We start from the raw sequence: 26,603 nt of genomic DNA, 5'->3' as shown, positions 1-26,603 counted from the left end.
CTTTATGCTTCAGCAGTGGGCGGGAGCTGAAAAGAGAAAGTGAAACTAAACAGCAGGAACATGAGGGAAGGTTGATGAAGCTAAAATGACCGAGGTAAACCTTTTTGACAATTTCTATTTGATTTCTGTTAAAACATGACCTCTACAGCAGGTTGAGCATTCATTTACTGACTGTAACTTCATCCTTCACATTCAGTTACGAGGAGTCAGTTGTAACTATTAGAATTGATCATTATCAGCATGTTACAGCACAACTACAGCCTGTGCAGCCTGATTTGAACTGCAGTTATGCTTCTGCAGCTGTTGTCACCTCACAGTTATAGCTGTGTCCTCATCCTGCTTTGTCCGTATGGAAAATCATGTGGGCTGTTTGTCACGTGTTTGAGTCTCCTTCAGCCTGATGTGTGTTGTTGTTGGGGCCTGAAACTAAAGCTCTGTGTTCCACATTGAACTGACCACTCGACAGAATTGTGAGCACAATAGTATGGGATGCCTGCAATGTCCAAACATGAACACTTTACCCTGTATGTAGAAACAGGTTTGTTACACTGCAAGCTGTAGCTTTATGGGTTTGTGGCAGATGAATTATTTGTAGGATAACAATTTAACAGTGGTAGTAAATGTTACGTTCAGGTTTCATAGGGAATATAGTGACCTTTGAAAGTATTACCACAACCATAAACCTGGCAAGAGGAAGGAAGACATCAGTGGTGAGGCACAAAAAAGGTGAACATTTTGGATAAGACTCTACTACAACATAGAGAGAACAGTGGTATTACTTTTGTTAGTTATTTGGATCTCCATTAGCCACTACCAAGGTAGCAACTACACTTCCTGAAGCCCACACAAGTAACATCGCATCATAATGTAGAACAAATATGTAATAACAGTAAAACAAATAATGTATATAACAAATAATGACAATGACAAGTACCCATACTATATCTAAATAAACATCATACACAGTGACTAAGAAAATAAAATAACAAAGAGAGTTCCTCATTAATGATCATGTAGGCAGATGTCATGTGACAAAGCATGTCCTGTTTGGAGAGGGGCTGGTGTTTAGTGCCATCAAATCATTTTTGAACTTCTTTTTTATGCCTCCATGCCGATGATAGCTGTAGCCGGAAGCTTTACGTTTTTGGTTTGTACATCCATGTGTCCATCCAATATTCGTGTCCACGATATCTCAAAAAGGTCTTGAGGGAATTTCTTCAAAGCAAACGTCTCTGTGGACTCAACGATGAACTTATTAGAATTTGGTGGTCAAACATCAAGGGCGCTGTGACCTTGTGTTTTTACCCATAACTCAAGAATTATTATGCTAATTATGACAAAACATCATACAAATGTCTGATAGGAAATAATGATAAAGTGATGGCATTTTGTATCCAAAAGGTCAAAGGTCAGCTTAAGTGTACAGCAACTCCTTGATTTTGTCTGCCATAGCACTTTCGCCACCTATGACTCAGTATTAATTACAGCAATGTATGTGTTAATCCACTGAGGTTTGTAACTGCATGAGGAGGTTTCAAGCGTAGAGCCAGCATCTTTTTGGCAGTAGTGATGTCCGTTAGGAGAATACATCTATTCAAACGTGAGCACAACTACATAACACAACTACATCCAATATATGAGACAGAGTAGCACACACCTTGCCTCACATCCTTGCATTCCTAATACATATCTATGTAAGTACCTGTAAGCCCACTGGAGCTCAAGGTGCAGTTTGGAGATGAGCACTGTTTCATCTTCAATGTCTAATTAATAATAATAATTTTACCATTTAAATGTGTAATGTCTAATGGCAAACCATTCCATATTTTCATTACTCTGAACATAAGAGTATCTTGCCTGTAGTTTTTTAAGGAGGAACTGAAAACAACCTCTTGATGCATGCCCGATATTAAAGTTAGGGTCATTTCCACTATAAGGAAATTGATGGCAAAAACAAAAAATATTTCTCATGGTATAAATGTTCCATTTAGAGATGCATGTCTTGTGTTCTTAATTCTGCTTTCTTGTCTTTCAGGTTTAAGGTCCTGACATTTTGATCTAGCCATGTTATGGTTGCGTGACATCTAAACGGATCATCCCGGCAGGCATTCAGCACTCACATCAGGTGGTCCTTCATCGCTCCTCGTGTTTCAGATGTGACCAATTTCAATACTAGCTGCCAGCCTGACACACGGTTGGCTTTGTTTTACTTTTAATCAGTGGTTGAAGGACATTTCCTCTACAATGGGCTTGTTGAGGCTGTTAGTGCTGTCTCTGTTCCATGTGTCTCTGGTGAGTTCTCAGCCCACCGAGAGGTCACAACAGGCGTCAAGCCCTCGTCACCCCGCAGGAGAACAGTCTCCTTTGGGTTCTGACAATCTGTCTTTTCCTTGGAGTCGTCTTCGCCTGCCAAGGTGCCCTTCACACTTGTTTTTAAACATTCAGGAAATTAACAAGAAAATTGCCGTCCCCTGTCTTCGATTCATTGATTTAATAAGTGTTCCTTTATCTCAGGTACATCATTCCTCTGCACTACCGTCTCCTCCTGCACCCAAACCTCACAAGTCTCAGTTTCACCGGCTCAGTGCAGATCCAGATTGACGTCCAGAACAATACAAACTGGGTTGTGTTACACAGCAAAAATTTGCAGATTTCCCAAGCCACAATATTGGATGAGAACTTTGCTCATCTATCTGATCGGGTAGTTGTATAATGTTAAGCAGTTATTATTACGGATTAGAAAATTGGTCAGTGTCAACAGTGGGACCAACTTCTTTCCATCTCTTCTGTTCCAGGTTCTTCCAGTTCTTCATAATCCCTCTCATGAGCAGATTGGCATCTTCTCTCCAAGGGTGCTCAGCAGTGGGCAAAAGTATTTTCTGTACATTGAGTTTGGGGCAGAACTTGCAGATGGTTTCTATGGCTTCTATAAGAGCACCTACAGAACCAGCACTGGAGAGACCAGGTAAGACCGGATAGACTGTTTCACTTTAAGCTTGGTAAAATATCTTAAACACACAGGGTGGTTCCAACTACATTTCTAATTTCTTTACAAAACAAAAAGTATCTGCTGACGTCTCTTTTCAGAACTTTAGCTTCAACTCACTTTGAGCCCACGAGTGCTCGGATGGCGTTCCCCTGTTTTGATGAGCCGAGCTTCAAAGCCAACTTCTCTGTACGGATCAGGAGGAGTCCAGAGTACATTTCTCTGTCCAACATGCCTATAGTGAGTGTGGCATGTATGCTAGTTATCACACATATTTAGATGTGTGTGAAAAATGGCTACAATTAACCTTTTGTGTACATCAGGTCAAGACGGTTGAAGTAAACAACGGCCTGCTTGAGGACCAGTTTGACACAAGTGTCAAGATGAGCACGTACCTTTTCGCTTTTGTCATCTGTGACTTCAAATCTGTCACTGCAACAACATCGTCTGGGGTGCAGGTTAGTGTTTTCTCGATGGCAATATTTGAATATGTGTGTGTGTGTGTGTGTGTGTGTGTGTGTGTGTGTGTGTGAAGGACATGTTGTTTTTTTATGCACTGTTGTGTGCCTGTAGGTGTCCATTTATGCCGCCCCTGAGAAGTGGCTGCAAACCCACTATGCCCTGGAGGTTGCTGTCAAAATGCTGGACTTCTACGAAGAGTATTTCAACATCCACTATCCTCTACCTAAACAGGGTTTGATTGTTTTCCTGTAACTACTTTATATTGTCTGTTATTTCCCCCTCTTTACCCCGTCACATTCTGTCCTCTGACCTGTATTTTCCCTCTCTCAGATCTGATAGCCATCCCAGACTTTGAATCTGGTGCGATGGAGAACTGGGGTCTGACCACTTATAGAGAGACCAGCCTTCTCTTTGATCCCCTCACATCCTCCATTTCTGATGAACTCTGGGTAACTATGGTGATTGGCCATGAGCTTGCCCATCAGGTGAGTGTCACTTTTTATCTGCAGGAGTCTAAGTGTGTGTTTGGTTTCAATAGCTCAGATGCTCATTTATAAAATCATTACATAGATAGTAAATGCAGAATGCTAAAATTTAATATGTGTCTTACCTGCAGTGGTTTGGTAACTTGGTGACCATGGAGTGGTGGAACGACATCTGGCTGAATGAAGGCTTTGCTAGATACATGGAGTACATTTCAGTGGAGGCCACCTACCCTGACCTCAAAGTGGTGTGTGTTCTGTTTAATCTGAGAATCAACATCATTGATTGATAGTCATATAAGCCTTGAAGAGAGTGCTGTTCTGATTCCGTTCTGTGCACAATCCTGCAGGAGGAATATCTACTGCACACCTGCTTTGCAGCAGTCGGTTACGATTCACTGAACTCCTCTCGGCCAATATCCAACCCAGCAGAGAACCCCACTCAGATCAAACAGATGTTTGACACAATCTCCTACGATAAGGTATGCTTTCAGTCTCATACACATGTTGCGCACAAGTCACAAGTGGGTTACTTAACTATAAATGGAAATTCATTATGAGCATGTTATCTGTGGAAATGTATTACCTACATCATCAGAGATACATAAAACAAATATAGTTACTTTAAAAAAAAAAGGTAGTTATGTTACCCTCTTCTGACTGGCCTGGTCATGTTTGAAATTATTGGAAAACAGCCTCTAAACACACTGGTGACTGCATAACTAGGGATCTCTATAACAATATTGTAACGGAAAATATATCTTTTTCACTTTTATGACTAACACTGTTAAAACTGCTTTGAAACCAACCTGCAGCAAAACTTGTCATGGCTCACTGACTGAATAAAGCTTTTCTTTCTCTCCCACCAGGGAGCATGTGTTCTGCACATGCTGCGACACTTTCTGACAGATGATGTGTTCCAGCGGGGGATAGTACGATACCTCCGCAAATACAGCTACAGAAATGCACACAATCAGGACCTGTGGGACAGCCTAGCCAATGTACAAACACAAATTACATTCAATTTTAAATTCACTGTGGCATCAATTAATAATTATTTTATGTCTTTAAGTTTTAGTCCATATATTAGAAATCTGGTATTTATTCCAGTTATGCTAAGCATTTCATAATGGATGCTGTAGTGTTTTGGATTTTGTTTTTTAAATCCAAACAGTCATAGCTTACCATTTATTTAATTTTGGATAAATCAATTTGCATAAATCAATTTGCTGAGACTTGAAGGTTCCATAAAGTAGGTAATTAATCAAAATGAACATCATGTCTGCTTTTATTGACATCAAAGTTATGTTATCTTTGGTCAGTAATTCAATTGTAAGTGGTTTTAAAAGAATACACTGCCCTGCCATGCATCAATAACAAAACACTGACAAAAATTAAAGCAGACGTGTTGTCCATTGTGATGGATTACCAATCTCAAGCAAGTTAAAGTCTCTCAAAGTTAGCTGATCTGTACTGAATAGGAATTTAATTGAACAGCTGCCTTTGTGATGTAAGGTACATGTGATTTGCAAAATGTTTGTGTTGTATTCCAGACATGCTCTGAGGAGGACTTCATCTCTGGAAAACACTGTTACAGCAGTGGCCAGGCCGCCAAGAATGCAGTGAGTAAACATATAAACATCCACTAACTGACCTCTTGTCATGCATTTCCTCTTACTGCATACATTTTACATTGTGTTAAGATTTCTTTCTGACTTCATGATGTGGTGTGGTTGCATGTGTTTTCTCCTACAGTACCTGTATGCAGGGGAACACCTGGATCTGACAGCCATGATGAACACTTGGACTCTGCAAAAAGGTATTCCACTGGTAACTGTGAGAAGGAAAGGGCCCCATCTGCTGCTGAGACAGGACAGGTTCCTGAGGACAGTGATGCCCTCTGACCCTCTCTGGTCCACACTGCAACAGGGGTGAGCGTACACCTGTGCATTTTTTTACTAATATAAATATATAAAATATAAATATAAAAAATATAACAATATATAATATAAAATATTTGCTTGTTTGCATGTTTTTAATGTTTTGTGCGAACAAAATGTGTCATTTTGGCCAGCCACTTTCAGTTCAGGCCTGTGTGTGAACTGTTTAACTTCTGAATGGATAAATATGTTTAAGCAAATGAACAAAACGGAACTCTGTCTTTTGCTTTTGCATACACACACCCACTAATACCTTTAATTTGAAGTTACTTGAGTTTTTTTTTTTTGTAAATTATGCTCTCTTTTCTTGTATAGTTTTCTTTGGCATATCCCTCTGACATATAAGACAGATGCTTCCAGCACTATCCACAGACACCTGATGACAACACAAACAGGTAACAGGGAAGAGAGACTGTGCCAAGTATAATTCATGCATATCTTCACCTTTGCTTTGCCATTATATTGTTTATCATCCTCTTTTTATGTCTAATGTAGACAGCATACATATTGGAGAGGACGTCAGCTGGGTGAAAGTAAACACTGACATGACGGGCTATTATGTGGTTCATTACGAGGACGGTGGTTGGGATGAGATGGTAAAACTACTGAGGGAAAACCACACTACTCTGAGCTACAAAGACAGGACTCACTTGATACACAACGCATTTCAATTGGTCACGTAAGCATCTCTGTGTGTTTCTGTGAGACAACAAGACAGACAGTGGTATTTTTTTTTTCTGTAGTTACACAAAGCAGCTTTAATTAATTAATAATTAATCCCACCTGAAATAGCACCTAACCTTTTAGATATTCTTGTATGTCTCTAAAGGGCAGGTAATCTGCCGCTCAATAAAGCCTTGGACCTGATTGGTTACCTGCAATTGGAGACACACACTGTGCCTCTCCTCGAAGGACTGGGCTATCTGGAAACCTTTTATCGGACGGTTGAGAAAAGGAATGAATTTGACATAACCACTAATCTGGGGGTAAGAAGACAAGAGTGCTCATTTAGTATGATGACGATGCCAATGTCAGTATGACATGCAGTTAAGTTCATGTGAGATGACGTTTCTCTGTGTGCAGACGTACATCCTGCGATTCTTCCGTGCGGTCATTGACCAGCAGACGTGGAGTGACAGCGGCTCTGTGTCGGAGCGACGGCTTAGGTCAGAGCTCCTGTCACTGGCTTGTCACCTGGATGACCCTCCCTGTCTGGAGAGGGCACGTCAGAGCTTCAAAGACTGGCTTCAGTCCAATGGCACACTCAAGTACGTCCGTCTAAATTATATTTAAACACACATCATGATCAGTCAACAACCACATAAACAGCACGCTATTCCCTGAGCTTGGCTGGACCATACAATTTGATATTTCGTCATGTCTTAATGTGCATGTCTCTGCTTGTGTGCACCTCTAGCTTGCCAACTGACGTGGTGAAAACGGTGTTTTCAGTCGGAGCTCAGGATGACCATGGCTGGGCTTCACTCTTACGCACATATAACATCTCCATGTCTGCGGCACAAAAAAGCAAAATCCTGTTTGCTTTGACCTGCAGCAAAGACACAGACAAACTACACAGGTACATCAGCTCCCGCTTACATTTTACACAGAGTTAATGCTGCCACCATGTGGCAAATATTGGGTATTGTGTCACTGTACTGCAGCCAACGTTTTCTCTATGTTCCAGATGTGCTAAATAACTGTCAGTGAAGGCTCTTCAAGTGATGGCAGATAATGTAGCATTAATACAGCAGGTTATATTTTGTGTTTATGCTGCAGACTGCTGGACTTAGGTCTTGAAGGGAAGGTGATTCGATCCCAGGACCTGTCCGGACTCATAATGATGGTGGCCAGGAACCCGCGGGGACATCACCTTGCCTGGAACTTTGTCAAAAAGAACTGGGACACACTGATTCAAAAGTAAGTGCATCACAATGGAGATAATGTGAATGACAAAAAAAGTAAAATAAGTCAACCCATGTGAACTATGAAATGCTATGAAAATGCAGTTTTCCTTACTCTTGTAAAACGTAACAATAATGTCCTACCCAATATATATCCTCTGTAAAAGTGCTTCGTACTCATCTAGCTGGTGTGAGCTGGATGCAAAAGCACTGTGTAAACCAGTAAGACCTGCCTTTTTAATGGTGTCCATGCCATTTAATAACAAGTGGAACAGGTTTTCGATTTAGTGATGACCTGATTATACCACAAGCAACACATTGGGTAGTTGACTCTACAACTATGACAGCAGATTATCAATCTGTGACTGTCCTCGCTGTTGTCCTTCTGCTTTGCAGGTTCCAGTTGGGCTCATCTTGCATTCGAAACATCATCATTGGCACCACAGGCCAGTTTTCATCTCCAGAGGAACTCACTGAAGTAAATGCCCTCTTATATCTTGAAGTAATATATAAGGCAGTTTAGAAATTACCAATATTTCAACATGCTATTGGTCTTTTGGCTGGCATTGGCAATATTAGTGATAGTGATGGTAATAGGGTGATGGCCGTGTCTGAGAAACGTAACCTGTTTTGCAGCTGCATTTGTAGTCGAACAGAAATTCTAATTGTTGTCTTTCACTTATGTGGTTTTGTGTTTCTGTAAATGTGTGTTTGATTCTCAGGTGCAGTTGTTCTTTGAGTCCATCAAAGAGCAGGCGTCTCAGCTGAGAGCTACTCAGGTTGCCTTGGACAACATGCAGAAAAATGTGCGCTGGTTTCAGAGGAACCTAGAGCCTCTTAGAAACTGGCTGATCGAGCAAATGAAGTGAAAGACAGCAGAGGGAGAGAGGTGGTGGTTGGCAAATGCTTAGGAAGACAGTTTTTAAAGTTGTATGTGTGTTTAATGTGTCTAACTGTAATGTGCTTGACACCATTGAAGAGTTGACCGTTTTTTTAAGAATAAGTGTGTTTTGTAAATTTTCAGGGAATCTTTTTGTTAGACTAAATAATGTTACTGGTAGAAATGCCAGCTGAGCAGTAGTGGTGTGTTAGAAGCGCTGTGTGTGTGTGTGTGTGTGTGTGTGTGTGTGTGTGTGTGTGTGTGTGTGGGTGGGGGTGTGTGTATGTGTGTGAGAGAGAGAGAGTGAGAGAGAGATTGAAAGAGAGATTAAATGCTGTGTAACTGGATGCTTTACCAAAAAGACAATAAAAGTGTTCATTGTACCTCTTGGCACCTTTGTGTGTGTTGTAACTGAAACATATCCTTGTGTTATGTACAACCATTGTGTGTGCCTGGTATTCATCACATGAACATTTTAGTTTAGGGCTAACACTAGGTGTTATTGTAAAACCTGTATGGTAAGAACTACGAATAGGTTAGTTTTGAGGTAGGTCCTCACAAGTACAGTTAAAAGTGTGCGATTATCTGCTTGGTTTTCGTGATTTAACTCATTTCTATAAGGATTCAGACGTGGTTGTAGATTCAAAGTAAATGGTTTAAGGCTAGGGTAAGGTTTGAGGTTAAGTATGTTACGGCTGGGGTTAGGATTAACCTCCATTTCATGATGCAAGGGAAAAACAATGTTCTCACAAGTGCAGTAAATATTATACGAGTGTGTGTGTGTGTGTGTGTGTGTGTCGGTGTGCGCGTCATATGTCCTGGCCCCGCCCCCTGGCTGTAACATCCAATAGGATGCCTGTATTGTAGGTTGATGGGAGGTTGTCAACAACTGGTCGGGGAGGAAGGAAAGTGGCATTTGCTCGTTCGTTAGTTTACCGAGCATGTCAGAGTAAGATTTAATTTTTGAAAGATTTTACGTATTTTTAGCGTACGGTTCGATTTTTTAAACAATCCCGACGCATTAATGTTTTTGTCAACTGAAAAGCTATGGGCGATAAAGTTATGGAAATTAGCTAACGCTAGCTAACTGAATGTCTTTCAGTCAGTTCCATTTGTCAGAAGTTGGCTAGTTCCAAGCTAGCTACTACGTAGCTAACGTTACAACAGTGAGGATAGGCTGCTATTTATTGTGAGCGTCTGATAGCCTGCGGTGGGTTGTGGCCAGCTAAAAAAACATCACGTCTGTCGAGCTGCCGTGAACGTGTTTCCTTGTTTTGGACGCGGGGAGCTGTCTGAGATATCCCACCATGGATCCATTTGACAGTAACAGTACAGGTAAGGAAGGGAGATGGTATATTCAGTAACAGCAAGCTAACAGCAGCAGGCCAGCTAATAACTAACGGGACATTAGCAGAAAGCTCACTGGGAGTGACATTCACCCGAGGACACATGTTTAGAGGGGTGGGTCTGACTTTACATAAGACAAACCTTTGTGTTTTCTACGTGACCGGTTTCTTTTTTACAGTTGGGGATTCTCAGAAGCTAACTTAATCAGAGTCAGTCTGTTGATGGTCCTGCAGAGGCATGATAACATTTTACTGCACATGACTGTAAACACAACGCAGGATGGGCTGTTTGTAAGCTTTGTTGTTTATTCATGTAATAATATGATATTATTTTAAATGATCAAAGCCAATAACAACTTTCTAACAGCTTAAACAATGGTTGTCTTGCCTCAAACATAGTGTGCCACTTGTCTGTTAAAACACAGCAGCACTGTTTGCCAAGTTGAAGCCTGGTGGTTTGATAATAGCTATGTTTTGTCTTGGTGTGCAGAGCTGATAAGTCATGCTCAGCTCAGCTCAAGCAGCCAGCTGCTTTATAACCTCAGCTATGGTCCCAGGGTGTCCATGGCTTTATTAAAACAAACAAAGGGCCCAGTGCACACACTATATTCACCTCAGTGGATGTTATTTTATTCGAGGTAGGTCTCAGCCTGGAAAAGTCAATCACCAAATCACAGTTAGACTTCCTGTTTTTTCTGTCTTTGTAGTAAATGCCCAAAGTCACATGTCACAATCACACTTTGATCAGATATCTATGAAGCAGATGCTTCCTTCTTGTATGTTTTTAAGCAAACTGCAATGGTATTGTGACTCAGTACTTTGCATCTATGTAGTGTGTCTGTTTGAATTAGTTGTCAAACCTGCCACCTTGCACGCATGTATTTAACTATATTTTTGCCACTCCAAAGTAGGGTTGAGAAATGTTTTGAGTAAACAGGAAGAGCGCAGTCAGCAACGTACATGCTCTGCTGCTGTATTTACATAGCCTGAACAAGCTTGATGAAAGTACAGGAGGTGTTGGTTGTTCACATTTGCTTGCCATGTGTTCTTATTGTAGTCTAGATGATGATCGTCACATCAACTGCCTCTCTCATGTGAACATGTCATTGTGCTTATATGAAATACATTTAACCGTAAAACAATTAGATTACAACAATTATAGGTTGATAGGTTTTGCATGGGTCATATTTTTATCATATCCTTCTCTGCACATTACACATTACCTACTACTTAGTGCTTAGCCTATAAATAGAAATTCATACCACAGCAATGTGGTTGAGACAGGGACACAGTGACAGCCCGTACAGTGTTGTTATCAGAAACACTGTACAGGACAGACAAGGAACTAAATTTACCTTGTGCATTTCCTGGACTCTTGTCTTCTTTTTGGGGAGCTAAAGCTCACCTTTGTTTGGTGCCATTGTTTCTGTGTGAACACTGCTTATTCACTAAGTGTTTACTGTCTGTGCTTTCCAGTCCAATCCATCACCAACTGAGACTGAAAATGCATTGTCTTAAGCCTGTAAAAGCATGAATGGAACGTGAGGCAAAACGGGAAACTTGCATTGCTTAGTGTTTTTTGTTATTATTAAGTTAAGGAAGTTGAACATGCCTCTGATTGTTTCAAGAATTACTGAGAATTATTGAGGGGAGAAACCAGCTGCCACAAAATCACATGGATTTTGTGAGACAAGGCATAGCTCTTGTCATGATGCTGAAGATGCGGGTTAGAATGTGGATATGCTGGCTTTTGTAAACGGCTGTAGTATGTGATAAAGCCAGATGATGAATATTCAATGTATTTGCTTTCCTCTGTTTTTGAGCAAACTTTTTCTCTTTTTTTCAGTTGAACGAATGAACTGTGAAGGAAATGCAGAAGTTTCTGTCTGAAGAGATTTCAATACACCAGTACTTTAAAGTGTCTTTCTCACCAGAGTGATGAACCAATTCTGTGTAGGTCAGAGTACCAGGAAGGAAATGCTGTAGGAGGTTTACCAACAGGAAACTAAGGAAACTCAGTTAGAGCTTTATTATACAAGGTTTCATGATGCCTGCACATAAGGTGACAATAACAAACCTTTGTTTTAAAAAATGGCTTGTTGCCGTAACTCTCCTGCGGAAAACTCTGAAACTCCAAATACCACAATAACATTTATGTTAACATAAAGTACTCTGTGTGTGTGTCTCAATGTGTAAACGTTCTTATTCTGCTTTCCTCTCTATCGCACCTCTCTCATTTCCTCTATTTGAGAGCCCTCTATCTGATTTCTCTTCCTTTGTGTGTTGCAGACCGAGCCAACCTGCCGAGGAACATGATTGAGAACAGCATGTTTGAAGAGGAGCCTGATGTTGTGGATTTGGCCAAAGACTCCACTGCATTTCCGGTATTCTTCTGTCAGCTTGCACCATGCATGCAATGCACACCTTCATTTTAAGGACCAGCCCTGCTCAGTAATTTGCATACCTCTGAATGCATGTTTGCACCACCCTGCACAAGTGCTTTCATCTGTAAATTTGGTAGTGTGAACAGATCACAGTGGTATAAATAACGATCAGTTGATTTGAGGAAGGATGACACTTGTGGGTAGCCAGTGATGTTCATTTGCATGCTTTCAGCTCAATACATCTTTGGTTGCTATATTATTTTAGATCTGTCAGCAGCAGCTACCGCAGCTATCTGTGGTCAAAATTGTGAGAATTACAAATAGTAACTTCATTTTAGCATGAGAACGACGCTGTATCTTGCTCTTCAGAGCTACAGTGACCCATTTTCCCCATTTAGCTTCTGTCAGGTACAGACATACTGTATCATAAAGCCCCATAAACAAAGTCTTACAGACCTTTAGTTTATCCTCTAGTCCCCACTCCCTCTGTCCTCCTTCACTGTTTGATACCCAGCAAACCCTCTGCTAATTTCAATGCCCATTCACATCTCTTATGGTTAAGATCTTTATTTCTGCACCAGCTGTGATCCTAATAAAAAAAATACCCCTAACACTCTACAGTCATTATGATTTACCTTTCATCTGTGCCCTTTGTTGACAGCCCCCCCTCTGTCATTATTTTCCATTATTGCTGTCTCTGCTCTCAGTCTCCTCGCAGCCTCCACATATGACATGTTATCCTGTGCTAATTAATTTACCTTAGAAGGCAATCCAGTTATTACCATTATATGGGAAACACTGCACAGCTTAACTTCAGGATAACAGAGTGTACTGTACTTGCTCTCTGCAGACGTTTCCTGCTCTTGACCCAGATGAGGTGGTGTATGAGCCTCGTAGCTCACGGCTGCTCGTACGAGGCCTTGGAGAGAATGACATGGACGAGGATGAGGAGGATTGCGAGTCTTCAGCTCGTCTGCTGGGCATGTCCTTCATGAACCGTAGCTCTGCTCACAGATCCAGCTCTTCCCCGTACACCAGGCAGGCTCCACCCAGGTAATGCACAAAAAAAAGGTCGTCATTTGGGAAGCTGTGCGGTATGTTGACATAAAAAATCAAGGCATGCCTTGTGGCATCTTTGTCTCAAAGCAGTGCTGCATAAGTAATAATGTGTTATCATATGCAAAGCCTCTGGTGATGTACAAATGTTAGATTTAGGTGAATATGTTTAGCTATGTTTCTAAAATTTCCATATGAAATAGATACTGAAGAACTTGTGTTATTTTTGGAAAAACTATTTTGAGATGGTAAAGCCTCACTGAGCCAGTAACTATAGATGGAAACAATAAACTCAAACTAGCAAACACAGCACCATGGGTAATCTCTTTGGACCTAATAAAATCTTTTTCTTCTATGACCTCACCTCTGACAGATTTACAAAGAATCATAAAAGAAGCCGTGGTGGTTTAGGTGAAGAGCATTCTCTTAGATTTTTTAGAGAAATATTTCCTGAAACTGCAGCTACCTTCAAAGTGCTGTGGGAAACACTGTGTTTAAAGTTGCAGAGTAAAGAAGCAAATCCATATTAAGTAAGATGCGAAAATTTAGAGTTGGTGCACCTCAGTGTAATATGAAATATAGTTTTAATCACAATATAAATATGTAAGGAGAAAACATCTGAAACAACCATACTGTTTAGGAAATACCCAGAGCAGCAAAAGTAAGCAGGAAATGCCATCACATTATTAGACAGAATATTTTTTTGTACAAATTGTGCAGCCATGCCTCACTGCATAATAACTGTGTGCACAGAATGAATATTATAAGGTGTGTTCAAATTTCAAGTCTCTTTCACAGTTAGAGTAAGTAATGTTAAACTCTTTTTGGTCTCAGGTCATGTTCACGACCCTCAGCCCGCACCATGGTTGTATGTGTGTTATTCCTGGTGATAGTGGCCTCTATGACCATGGTACTGTACTTCTTACCTGGATGCACCTTCACCAAGGTAAGAAAAGCATTCAGAAGTTCTGTTTAGATAGGTTTTGTGACAATGTGTTGATAGCTAAACATGACTTTCTTTGTCAGATTATTTCCCTCTTTAAGTTTTCTGTCATATCCATTTCCCTGGCTGACCCCAACCTTCTGTCCTTCTGCAGACGGGTTGTCCTAAAACCAACAAGACTGCTCCAATGGAGCCAATCTACCCTCTCTCCACAAATGGTGAACCATTTCCATGGGCACAGCTCCGGCTGCCTCGCAGTATACGCCCTCTTAATTATGACCTCACCCTGAATCCTGACCTTGACAAGATGACCTTCACCGGCCGCACTGTCATCACCATGTCTGTGCTTCACAACACCACGCGCATTGTCCTGCACAGTGATAATCTCAACATTACCAAAGCTACCTTCAAGGTGGGATTGGAAGGGGTTTGTGTGCAGAAGGCTCTGTGTCATGACCTAGATGTACATTACTTTATGCAAAGATGTCTTTTGTGCCTGAACAAAATAATTGTTATCTGCTATTTAAATGGTAAATAGACAGCAATTATATAGCACTTTTCTAGTCATTGCACATAGTGTATTGCCAAGGATGCTTCAGCATGTGGATTGCAGTGGCAGGAGATCGAACCACCAACCTGAGCCATAGCCATTGTTAACTGAAACTTCCTCTCTTCCAGCTGGGTGATGGGAAGGACAGTGACGTTACTATACTGGAGTACAAACCCAGACAGCAGATAGCTGTTCAGTTCCCCAAGGATTTGAAGGCAGGCCAGCACTGTGTTTTGACCCTGGATTACTCTGCCGACCTCTCACACACCTATGATGGTTTCTACAACAGCTCTTACACTGATAAAAATGGAAACAAAAGGTACACTTGACTAACTTACTGTTCTGTAAGTGCTTCCCAACAGCTGAAAGATGTGCTGCAGTATAAGGACTTTATATAAAGCCTTTATAGAGACGATCATGTGTCTGTCACAGCTAATCTTGTGACTTTTGGCTCAACTCATGACTAGACACTAACAAAACAGTGCTTTAAGAATAACAGAACAGTTAAAAATGGGTATCGGGGGCTGTTTTATGGATTTCACAGCATTTATCTAATTTGTTATTTCAGCATGATTATGCTCGTCTCTCTCTTGTCACTAGGGTCTTAGCTGCAACCCAGTTTGAGCCACTATCAGCTAGGAAGGCCTTTCCTTGCTTTGATGAACCAGCTTTCAAAGCCACCTTCCTGATTAAAATCAACAGAAAACCAGACTATATGACTCTCTCCAACATGCCTAAGGTACTGTAACATTGATTAAGTCCTGGTTATTTTTACAACATGGCAACAAGTGTTGAAACACACCACATAGTGTGCTAAATGGCTTTAGCACAAACAAAATATTCTTTCTGAAAATACCAAAAATGTAAATGGACAGTAGGGATGCAATGACACATTGATTTGGATTGCTAAACCGTTTCAGCTTTAAAGTATCCAGTATAATCGATGCAAAGTGACACACCTTTATTTTGAAAGTCCCATGGCACGTCTGTGTCACTGTTTCCTCCTTCCTAAACATTCACTCAGTGCCAGGGGCTTAGCATGTAGAGGTGTAAGAAAATATTGATACGCTTGGGTACTGTGATGTTATGCTCTGTGATACTGAATCAGTTCTCAAAAACACGACTGATTTTTATTTGTTTACATTTTTTTAATTTTCCTAATTTGTTCACTTAATGAATCCTGCAAGCATTTTTATTTTTAAATGTGAGGGAAACTTTAATTCCTTTGTTCAGACTGCACAAAAAGTAGTGCCATGATGTTGGATGTTAGAGGGACTAAATACAAATACAGAGCCCACTGTTCTGATTAAAAAAAAAGTTACTTTTTTACTTTTTTATGTAGTGAACTTTTTTTTATGCATATGGTGGTGTGTTATTTATCCGATGAAAGTTTAAGAAAAGAAATGTCATCATCAAGTTATAGCCTTGTTATATTGATTTTTTTTAATAAAAACTTTAAATTGTATGCCCTCAATGTCAGTTTTCCCTGTGGTATTGAAATAGGTATCAAATATTGATGTTTTTGTAGGTATTGTATTGAAGTTCTTGTTAATTCCAGTATTGTGACGACACCGGCAAATTGTTGGGTTTATGACCTAAATTGTTTTGTCTTTGTCATGTGCACAGAATTCATTCTCTGCACCCCAAGATCAACTGCAGCTGAACAATTACGTCGTGTGTGTCATAGACACAATATAGAGTACAGTACTTCTGTATGTGATGTCACTCGCTCTGTATTTTATATCACTTCTTGTCTTGAGGAAGCAGTGGGTCATTCCTGTCCCTACTGTGACTCGTAAAGTCTTAGCGTGGGTACAATTAAGCTAACAGACCATGTATTGTGAGCTTGCTTGAGGTGCTGTATTTATTAGTTGGTTGTAATCTTGTCATTATGGTTTGTGTTTCAGGCTACAAGCATACCACTTACCAATGGCCTCATACAAGATGAGTTTGAAAAGACCAGTGTCAACATGAGCACTTACTTGGTGGCCTTCATTGTGGCTAATTTCACCTCAATCAGCAGAAATGTCTCAGGAACTCTGGTAGGTTTCACCCAACTTTTGACTCCTTTTTGCTTTCAGTGCAGGTGGTACAATTAAGTTTTTGATTTAATATTCTTTGAGTTTGTGTTTTTGTTGATAAACTACCTGTATCTGTGTGTTTTAGGTGTCTGTGTATTCTGTGCCGGAGAAGAAGGAATACACTGACTACGCGTTGGACACAGCCTCCAAACTGCTGGAGTTCTACAACGACTTCTTTGAAATTAACTACCCCCTCAAAAAACTAGGTGAGTATACACAAGCACTTGCACACTATTCCCACCTCTGAATTTTTGTCTTTTTTCCTTTCTTTACACACCTGCATATGCTCCCTTTCTCTTTTCTTAGACTTGGTAGCCATCCCAGACTTCCTGGCAGGAGCCATGGAGAACTGGGGACTCATCACTTTCAGAGAGACCAGCCTGCTGGTGGGCAAACAGTCCTCTCCTCTGGAAAAACAAGTTGTTGCCTCCGTCATAGCGCATGAGCTCGCTCATCAGGTAGTTGTGTTTGCCTGTGTGATTGTGAAAGCAGCAGATGTAGTGAATCTGCTACAGCTAGGTTCTGATCTGTTTCTGATGTTGTGTTGTAGTGGTTTGGAAACTTGGTAACAATGAGCTGGTGGAATGACCTGTGGCTCAACGAAGGCTTTGCCACTTACATGCAGTACATGTCGCTGCAGACAGTGTTGCCCAAGCTGGACATTGTAAGTTCACATCTGCCTCATATATTTTACAGCAGATAAAGCTGTGTGCCTCACTGTGTACCTTTGCAGTAAATCTTGTGTTTGTTTGCAGGGTAATTTGTACCTAGCAGTACGCTTCAGAGCCTTGGACAAAGACACACTAAACTCCTCCCACGCTGTGTCGACTGAGGTTAATAAGCCAGAACAGGTGGAAGAGATGTTTGACTCTGTCTCCTATGAGAAGGTACACTTTTCTAATATATATATATGTAGATACATAGTTGCAGAGTTCACTAATTCACTAGACTTACATCTCTGTGAGAAATTCCTCTACTGGACCTGAACCTCAGTTATAACTGTAGTTAGTACTCTGTTTTGGATCTGGACATGATCACTGATGCTTTGTATCTCTGTCTTCCAGGGTGCGTCCATTCTCCTGATGCTGAACGCCTCTCTGCCAGGGGAACAACAGTTTAGAAAGGGCATCATTCAGTACCTGAAACAGTTCAGTGGATTAAACACAGACACTGACGACCTCTGGAACAGCCTGACACAGGTGTGCGCGCCTTTTTTCGTTTTTTGGCTCAATTGACAGCACAGTAGAGTAGTACAGTAGTTTATCACTCAGGCTACGGTTAATGTTTAACTTCCCTTTGTAATCTGTCAGCCAGCCATGTGGCTAAAATATACTCTCCCTGATATATCAAATGCATTTTGCTGGATTCATTGTTATCATATAGAGACAGAGTGCAATTAAGTCCTGTCCACAACGGAGGGGAAAATGCTCTTCATTGACTTTGTGAAGGTTCCTCTTTGTCATTTCTGTTTCTTGTCTCTCCACAAAGCAGTGGATGATGTCACAGTAGCTACGTCCATTATTTTTACAGCCTATGATTATGAGCTGTGGAATGCCTGTTTTTTTATATTTGTTGGGTTAAATGAAAACTACCTGATGATTTGATCAAATTGCTTAAAATAGCAGAGCATTTCACTTCTAGACTTTCAGTGGCATAATTTCTCCAAGATAGACTTACAATATTGGGTTTATCTATATACCTTTTGCTCTCTGGTAGACGTAGGGTGCTACAATAATCCTTTGACATTCTGGAGTCTAAAGTTTTCAGTGAGGTACAGGCCTTTTGTTCGAATTTTAGCCCTTAGTTACAAATTGTAGCGCAGGTTGTTTTCCCCTCTGATGCGTGTAGTTTTCAGTGTAATGCATTGCACTCTATAATGGGTGATCACTCAGAACTGGCTCAGGAGCTGCATTAACAACATAAAAGGCAGCAAATGACTTGTGATAACAGTTGATTATGTTATAACTTATTGATCCCATCTCTTTGCTCACTCCCCTTTGAAGGGAAGTCAAAGCACAGAATACTGTAGATACAGATGGTAGAAAATTACTATCATGAAGGTATAAAAACTAAATGTCCTGTTTATTTTTGCCTCTGTTAGTTTCCCCTTTGAGTTTGGTTTTATCTCAGACCACTGCCACAATTATTTTCATATATTTCACAGAAGAAAAAAATCTAAAAAAAAAAACAAAAAACATTGAACATGCATTTGACTGAACAGATTTCTCTTCCTATCATCAGGTCGAAGTCTCGACGCAGCACCAGAATGTGTCAGAGATGATGAGCTCATGGACATCGCAGAAAGGCTTCCCATTGGTCACTGTAAACCGTTATGGAGATGAGGTGACCCTCACACAGGAGCACTTCCTGCTCACATCTGACAGCACCATGCGTACTTCCAGGTGGGTTACATTACCACACACACACAGACACACAAACAGGTCATACAAGCCCATCACTCTAACTTTAATCTGCACTCTCTTTAGCTTGTGGAATATTCCAGTGACGTATGTTAATGACAGCTGTAGTTCGGCTCCTGAGTGCAGACAAATGTTCACTCTGAAGACCAAGTCAGGTAAAACACAAAACAGTAACTTTCAGCATCAAGTCAAGAGTCTCGAATCTGGAGTACTGTGTCACATGGTGAAATTCTGTGTGTTTTCAGGGACTCTTAAGGTTCCACAAAGTGTAAAGTGGCTGAAGTTGAACTACAGAAACACAGGCTTCTACGTCGTCCACTACGGAGATGAGGGCTGGGCTGCTCTCATAGATGCTTTGTCCAACGATGTCAGTGTTCTCACACACGAGGACCGTGCCTCACTCATACACAACATCTTTGCTCTCTCCAGGTATAGCTGACAATATAAATAGTTGTTCTTTGAGTTGCATTCAGGGACAGGAGAGACTGAAGTAGAGGAGTGTTTTCCAATTCCTGTATTCGACTTTTAAAAAGCTTTCATTCTCCACCTTTCTTTTTGCTCCTTCACTGTCTAAACTCTTGAAATAGACTGGGACGTGTGACCTTCCATGAAGTCCTCAACCTGTTGAAGTACATGTCCAGAGAAACTGAGACTTCTCCTGTGACAGAGGCCTTGTTACAGCTCAACGGTATCTACCGGCTGCTAGAGAAGAGACAAGAGCACCTTATTTTGCCCCGCATGAAAGTACGCAAACACACATACACACACACACACACACACACACACACACTTTCAGACATCTAAATGACAAGTTTTGTGAATAAAGATGTCCTGAGCCATGCTTGTCAAACACATTCAGATTATCTTAAGCCTTGAAAATCCTCAACTGTTGGTAAGATTTTTTCTTTCAGTAAGTGTGTGGAGTATGAAGTGTTCAGTTTGTATAGCTGAAATTTGTCACTATGCTTTTGGATATGGAATTAACGTGTTTAACAGTAACATAAAGGCTATAAAGTTTAAGCAGTAAATACTAACCTTTGATAATAAAAAACATGTCTTACAACAAAATATGCAACTTTCAAGTTCTTAAACTTTCCAACACAACCTTGAACTTTACTCAAAAGCCCTTAAATTTAAAGCGCCCGCCATTATTTTCCCATTACAGAGTACCTCCATATCATTATTGTGATGATATTGTAGGGTTGACTATTATTAGACAAAATATTTACACAGCAACAGTTTTGATAAATAATCATCAGTCATGTGGAAATAATGACCAAGTGGGTAAAGGTAAATAATAGAGCAGCTAGAACAGTCTGGTACGTTCAGGAAATTATATCACTTGACTGTAATTCAGCCTTTAAAACCAGGAAAAGACAACACATATTCACAATATCAATAATCTTAGAAGCTATCTAGTCTCATGTCATGCTATCGATATATTATCAATACGTTGTCCAGCCCTAGTTGCATCTCTACGATACAAGCTGACATCAAAAGTCTGTGAAAATTCATTAATTCTTGTGAACTGTTTAAATGAGTGTAGAGTTTCTGTGTACTAATGTATCCATGTTTTTTTTCTTACATATGACAGACCTATATTCTGCATCTGTTTGGTTCTCTGATTGAAAACCAAACATGGACAGAGGAGGAGAGCGTGTCTAAACAGGAGCTGCGCTCAGCCCTGCTAGAGACAGCCTGTAGTCTGGATCAGAAAGAATGCATTCAGCATGCCAAGGCCCTGTTCAAACAGTATGTCGAGTCCAATGGGACCTTTCGGTACGTATAGTACACAGTTTATTTTTGAGTTTCTTTTCTGGGTCACATTGACAGCAACAGCAAGGTGAAAGGAGCAACCCAAACATCTCTTTAGAGACAGGGACGGGAGAATGGCACTTGATTGAATTAAAATGACATTTGAGCCATCGGCAGTAAACTTGATTTTGGTGCACTTTTAGCCTGAAATAGATTTGTATGTTTTTATGTTCTCGGTAGGATCCCAGGCGATCTGCAGCATGTTGTATTCAACGTGGCTGCTCAATCACAAGAGGGCTGGGAGACTTTGTTCGACCGGTACCAGAGTGTCACCTATGATGCAGAGAAGCGTAAAATGCTGCGGGGCCTAGCATCCACTCAGAATGCACGCAGTATAGTATGGTAAGTGCTTGTGTGTGTGTGTGTGTGTTGCTTTAAGCTATGGACCAAAACCCAATACCTTCCCTTGAACCTGCCAGTTTGGGTCAAGTATCAAATCATGTCGTGCAGAATCAAGTTTTTCAGTGACCTCTAAATTAGCACCAAAATGTGGCAGTATGTAAAAAAGGAAATGCTTCTAAAATTAGGTCATAAAACAAAGACACAGATTCCACCATAATTTAGAAGTTTTCTTTGGCTCCAATATTTGATATTTGTAGTAGGATTTAACTTACAGTACTTTGGTGCCATCATTATCGTGATAATATTGTATTGTACATATTCGTAAGTAGTCAGCAGAAATTGTTACACTCAGTTACTTTGATTACAGTTGAGAGCTCCAGCTACTAAATCACCAGTATTTCAGACAACAAACAAAAACATTTTTTCCTTGTCATAACTCTGTCTGTCTGTCTGTGTTGAGTTTTTTGTTTTCTTAATTTGTTCGTCCTGAAACATGTTTGTAATGTACCACTGATTAACAGATGGCCTGAGAGGCAGTTTATTCTGATGCTGTATGAAAGTGAGCATTTAACACTTTTACAATACTTCTAGGATTCTGAATGCAGGTCTGAGGGGGGATATGATCCAGACGCAGGAGTTGCCTTTGGTCATCAGCACTGTGTGTAAGGGCTTCACCGGCTACTTGTTTGCCTGGGATTTCATACAAGAGAACTGGGACCGCCTCATAGAGAAGTAAGTAGTCCCTGTCGGCTCAATACAAGTTATCATTGAGATTGAATTTCAGAATTATTTCACATACAATGATAAAATGAAACAACATCTGTGTTTTTGGCTATAGGTTCCCTGTGGGCTCCTTTGCCATCCAGACAATCATCAAGTCTGCCACCTCTCAGTTCTCCACACAGGCACACCTCAATCAAGTAGGTTTTCAGTGTTTGTTTTTATGCCTTCCTCAAATTTGGCACAAATGTCCACTTGAACTCAAGAATAACCTCATTAGGTTTTGGTCGTCAAAGGTCAAGGTCACTGTGACCTCAAAAAAAACAACTTTTTGACCATAACTCTAATATTCATACGCTAATTCTGAGGAGATTTCAAAGACATGTCTAATGCAATAAAATGATGAAGGGATGACATTTTATATCTGAAAGGTCAAAGGCTACCTTCACGGTGATGTCATAATATCCTGCAAAAACACTTTTTTTGGTCATTATTCAGCATCATAACTCAGGAACAGAAGGGGAGACATTTGGTCAGATACTGAATTGGTGAGACTTAACTTAGGTGCCCACTTTTAAACTGTGCTGATTGTTTAGGTCCTCTGTGCTCAAGTCGAGGATGTGTGTGAGGCATCCATGTTATAGAATTTGTAGCTCCTTTGCAGCAACATCCGCATTTGAAGCATTGTCTACTGTCATGGCCACATATGAGTGTGGACAGATGAAGACGTTAAGTGCAACCTGACTGGTTGGCAGAGGTATACAAAAGGACGTTTTTTTCTCTAATAGAATAACATGTAATTCTGCTGCGTATTTGATGGTCTGTGCGCTTGTTTGTGGGGAGATGGTGACTGTTTACAGAATTCTTTTAATGTCCTATGCCAAATGACCTTGGCTGACACCTCAGCATGTGTGTGTGTTGTGCAGGTTCAGAGTTTCTTCTCCAGTCTGAATGAGCGTGGCTCTCAGATGAGGAGCGTGCAGGAAGCGTTGGAAACCATCAGGCTCAACCAGCGCTGGATGGACAGGAACCTGGCCGTACTCCAAAAATGGCTGTAATACAGGCGCTCCATCCAGTCTCCGCCCCACTGACAGGCAACAGGGGCGTGTCGTCAAGACAACAGCAGCGTTTGCACTATAGTAGGACAGTGTCTCTTAACTCCCTTTATCCAGGCCAGAGTACTAATCACAGCCGGAGGTGGTGCTCTACCTGGGTGGACAAGGCGTTAGATCTTCTGAGATTGGTCCTGTGAGTTGTATTTGCTAGCTCAGGGTGGCTCTGATCATGTGTCTGACAGGAAGCAGTCGGATGCAAACACACACTCCTCACACTTTATGCTGTCGACCAAACCTCTCCTTTGTGGCTCTCATCTAAACCTCATGCCTGAGCAGACAGTCATTCTTCACCCACACTCCTTTCGCTCAGCCTGCTCTCAGGCAGTCAACTGTACGAGCTGTGTAATGGCCACTTCAACAAGAGCAAGTATGAAGAATGTCATCATTACTGTGTTTGTATGTTCCGTCAGTCAGTCCCGGACTTTCTCTCAAATCTTTGGATATATGTTGATGCAGCTGTCAGGGATTTCTCAGTGATGAGAAGTTGAAATCACAGGTATCCTAGAAAGGAACTATTCTTTAAATTAACCTTGTATTGCCGTGTAATGAAACTTAGACACTCATGCAACCTGAAGCTTTGCTATTTTTGTCATGATTTGGCTAGAAGATGGGTTGGTTAATTGATGGATAGCTTAAAATACCAAACTTGTGTTGCCATCAATTGAATGTACTGAAAAACCTTCCCACTGTGTACAGTAGATGGCGTACTGCACAACAGCGCAGGTTTAAATCAACCAATGTGTCTTAGTTGAGAGCAGACAGTGCACGCTGGAGCCAAATGTTTCTTTCTCCATAAGCCCAGTTTAGCTCCGATCACCAGGTTTCTTTTTGATAGCTTTCTGCCTGCAGTGCAGTCACCGCACATGTTCATTCTTTAACACGGTGTGCTTGTAAACTTGTAATTATAATGTAAATATGCTCAACCCTACAGCATTTACCCCTGCGAGTTTGGATGTACTGTTTTAAACATCTTGACTTTTAATATTTTAGGATTTGCTTTGTGTCATGTATATAGAATGTAAAGAGGAAATGTATACATAGAATTGACCGAGAGTCTTGGTCAAATACTTTCACTGTATTTCTTGATTGAGACCACCCCAGGGAGGTTGTTTGCTGACGAATGTTTGTGTTTTAAGGGCTAATGTGCATATTGAAGATACAAAGTGTAAAGAAGAACATTTATATTGGGCATGACTAATCTGTCTGGTAAGCTGCTCGTCAGCCAAATAAAAACACAGAAGGTTTAGAAGTTACTCCAATGTTATCCGGTCATGTTGCTCCTGAGAATGAAGGGTAGCTCAGCTATTTATTGAGTGTGTCTAAACATGTTTCCAAGATTTTATTTGAATACAGTTGTACACTCATCCCGAGCTTTATTTTATGTGGTACTGTGTACTTATCCACTCCATCACTGTCGTGATATTCAGGAGAATTGAGTAAATATGGGAGATTTTATTTCCTTTTTATCCCTTGCATCTTCATGAGACTTTCATCTTTGCTATTTATCATCTTTGGAACTATTTTTCGCATTTATGTCCTCAAAAGTGTCTCAAATGCAACACACATTGGTTAAACCCCTGGTACTGTTACCTCTTGCCTGTGCACAGGTGGGAAACCTTTAAAAGGCTCATGTGTTTGTTGCTGCAGTGGCGACCCCTACTGGTTGGTTGAAGTAACTGCCAGGAGGAGTGGGAGCAAGGAGACCAGTGAATGTTAGGGATTATTGTTACAGTGTAAAGGATCCTAGCACAGAGACTTGTGTATTCCAAACTGGGAGTCTGAATCTGTCTAAGGGTAGCAGGAGTATTGCCATTGACTTGTTCCACTCAGTCAGACAGTGCAAATATTCGTCAAGAATTTGGCATTTGAGATTATGCCTTTAAATACACATCTAATGCTTTACGCCCTGGCTTTTTCCAGCTGCCAGCAGTGAGATGAATTATTCAGCTTTATTGAGACTCTGGGACTTTGATGTTCCAACATATTTTAGTTAGAGAGTAACTGTTTCATGTGAAGTCAGTTGCAATAAGCTTTAAGAGACGAGAATTGCTGATGTCATTCAGGTACCAGGTTCATATGAAGTCATTGAGTCAGTGATGTGGTGAGAGGATAGTACCACATGTGCAGTAAAAACCCAATCAGATGGTTTTTTGTTTATGCACTGGGATGAAATGCTGCAGATGCTTTTAAAACTGTGTTGCTCTTTATGTGAATAAGATATAAATAAAAGTTGTTTTATGAAGATGTTGGATTTTCTTTTTTTATTTTATTGAAATTCAAAGAGGTTACATTAGTTTTTATTTCAAATGTGAAAATAAATAGAAATAAAAATGGAGATAAAAATATTTAAGTATCAAAACAAAACAAGAATACCCAGCAAACATATCTGGTAAACAATATAAATATTTCATGTCTGAAAAGGAGCAGGAAGAACTGAATACTTATCAAATCCTGCCCTCTTTTTGACTCATTTATTTTATCATCAACCTTAATATTAAATATGAATATTCTCACTTTGTACTGCAGTGTTCACCATACACACCTCAATCAAGCCCATTAAAGCAATATAAAACTTTAAAAATACAACAGTAAAAAAAGTGTCTATGACAGACAACTAAAGATGATGTGAAACAATGTTTGGCAGATTCTACATGCTGGTGAGCTTGCAGCAATAAAAGGAGGTGCTTTAGATAAAGTTGCACAAAAGAGCCTGTAAAACCTCCAGCAGGGTCATTAATTGACCCCCAAATTACCTCTGGTGCAAAACCTAGAACTAAAAATGAAAAATCTAAGCAGAGGATTGATAACTGTTCCTCCTCATTGAGCTTCAATAAAGCGCCTCTTCATTGAGCAGGCTTGGAGAGTTTCTAACCAACAAGGGAGTGTTAGCTATTTTTACAGTATAGCTGAGTGCTTTCAACAAACACATCTTCCATTACATCAACTCTTGCACTTCCTCATGTGTCTTTCGGTCAAGAACTGGTCTTGTCTGTCACATACACACTAACAGGTGACCTATAGATGATCTCCAAAATGAGGAAATGAAACAGCACATAGACTCACACTTCAATTTTCAATTTTTCCAATTTTATCTTCTCTTGCTAACTGCTAGGAGACAGTCACCATCAGAATACTACATACACATACTAATACAAGTGATATGAAAAATGTGACAGC

The 26,603-nt window shown here is 40.5% G+C and overlaps 2 protein-coding genes across 2 annotated transcripts; both read left to right on the top strand.

Moving 5' to 3' along the window:
• Positions 1-8,904, top strand: erap2 (endoplasmic reticulum aminopeptidase 2). Its single transcript, XM_049578017.1, has 21 exons — positions 1-94; positions 2,036-2,414; positions 2,515-2,701; positions 2,796-2,965; positions 3,088-3,226; positions 3,310-3,444; positions 3,560-3,680; positions 3,779-3,933; positions 4,065-4,178; positions 4,281-4,412; positions 4,800-4,931; positions 5,484-5,552; positions 5,686-5,861; positions 6,186-6,265; positions 6,366-6,549; positions 6,700-6,856; positions 6,954-7,138; positions 7,288-7,449; positions 7,650-7,790; positions 8,171-8,252; positions 8,497-8,904. The coding sequence occupies exons 2-21, from the start codon at positions 2,245-2,247 to the stop codon at positions 8,641-8,643; spliced, it is 2,838 nt and encodes a 945-aa protein (XP_049433974.1). The 5' UTR covers positions 1-94; positions 2,036-2,244; the 3' UTR covers positions 8,644-8,904.
• A 624-nt stretch (positions 8,905-9,528) lies between these two features.
• On the top strand, positions 9,529-25,668 carry LOC125889827 (leucyl/cystinyl aminopeptidase). Its single transcript, XM_049578016.1, has 22 exons — positions 9,529-9,989; positions 12,290-12,384; positions 13,235-13,437; positions 14,275-14,386; positions 14,538-14,795; positions 15,062-15,252; positions 15,534-15,672; positions 16,841-16,975; positions 17,100-17,220; positions 17,321-17,472; positions 17,565-17,678; positions 17,770-17,901; positions 18,079-18,213; positions 19,256-19,416; positions 19,501-19,589; positions 19,680-19,863; positions 20,022-20,178; positions 21,029-21,213; positions 21,430-21,591; positions 22,183-22,323; positions 22,430-22,511; positions 23,238-25,668. Exons 1-22 carry the CDS (start codon positions 9,962-9,964, stop codon positions 23,367-23,369), a joined length of 3,108 nt encoding a protein of 1,035 aa, XP_049433973.1. The 5' UTR covers positions 9,529-9,961; the 3' UTR covers positions 23,370-25,668.
• The last annotated feature ends 935 nt before the right edge of the window (positions 25,669-26,603 follow it).

The sequence above is a fragment of the Epinephelus fuscoguttatus genome, linkage group LG6 (genome assembly GCF_011397635.1).
Source record: "Epinephelus fuscoguttatus linkage group LG6, E.fuscoguttatus.final_Chr_v1".
Lineage (NCBI taxonomy): Eukaryota > Metazoa > Chordata > Actinopteri > Perciformes > Serranidae > Epinephelus > Epinephelus fuscoguttatus.
This window is presented reverse-complemented; position numbering and strand designations above follow the sequence as displayed.

Excerpts from the sequence above, each read along its gene's own strand:
- erap2 (XM_049578017.1), top strand. The coding sequence starts at position 2,245 with ATGGGCTTGTTGAGGCTGTTAGTGCTGTCTCTGTTCCATGTGTCTCTG. Across the intron at positions 2,415-2,514 it reads AGTCGTCTTCGCCTGCCAAG|GTACATCATTCCTCTGCACT; the intron begins GTGCCCTTCACA and ends CCTTTATCTCAG. Across the intron at positions 6,857-6,953 it reads ACATAACCACTAATCTGGGG|ACGTACATCCTGCGATTCTT; the intron begins GTAAGAAGACAA and ends CTCTGTGTGCAG.
- LOC125889827 (XM_049578016.1), top strand. The coding sequence starts at position 9,962 with ATGGATCCATTTGACAGTAACAGTACAG. Across the intron at positions 13,438-14,274 it reads ACCAGGCAGGCTCCACCCAG|GTCATGTTCACGACCCTCAG; the intron begins GTAATGCACAAA and ends TTTTGGTCTCAG. Across the intron at positions 19,417-19,500 it reads AGCACCATGCGTACTTCCAG|CTTGTGGAATATTCCAGTGA; the intron begins GTGGGTTACATT and ends CACTCTCTTTAG.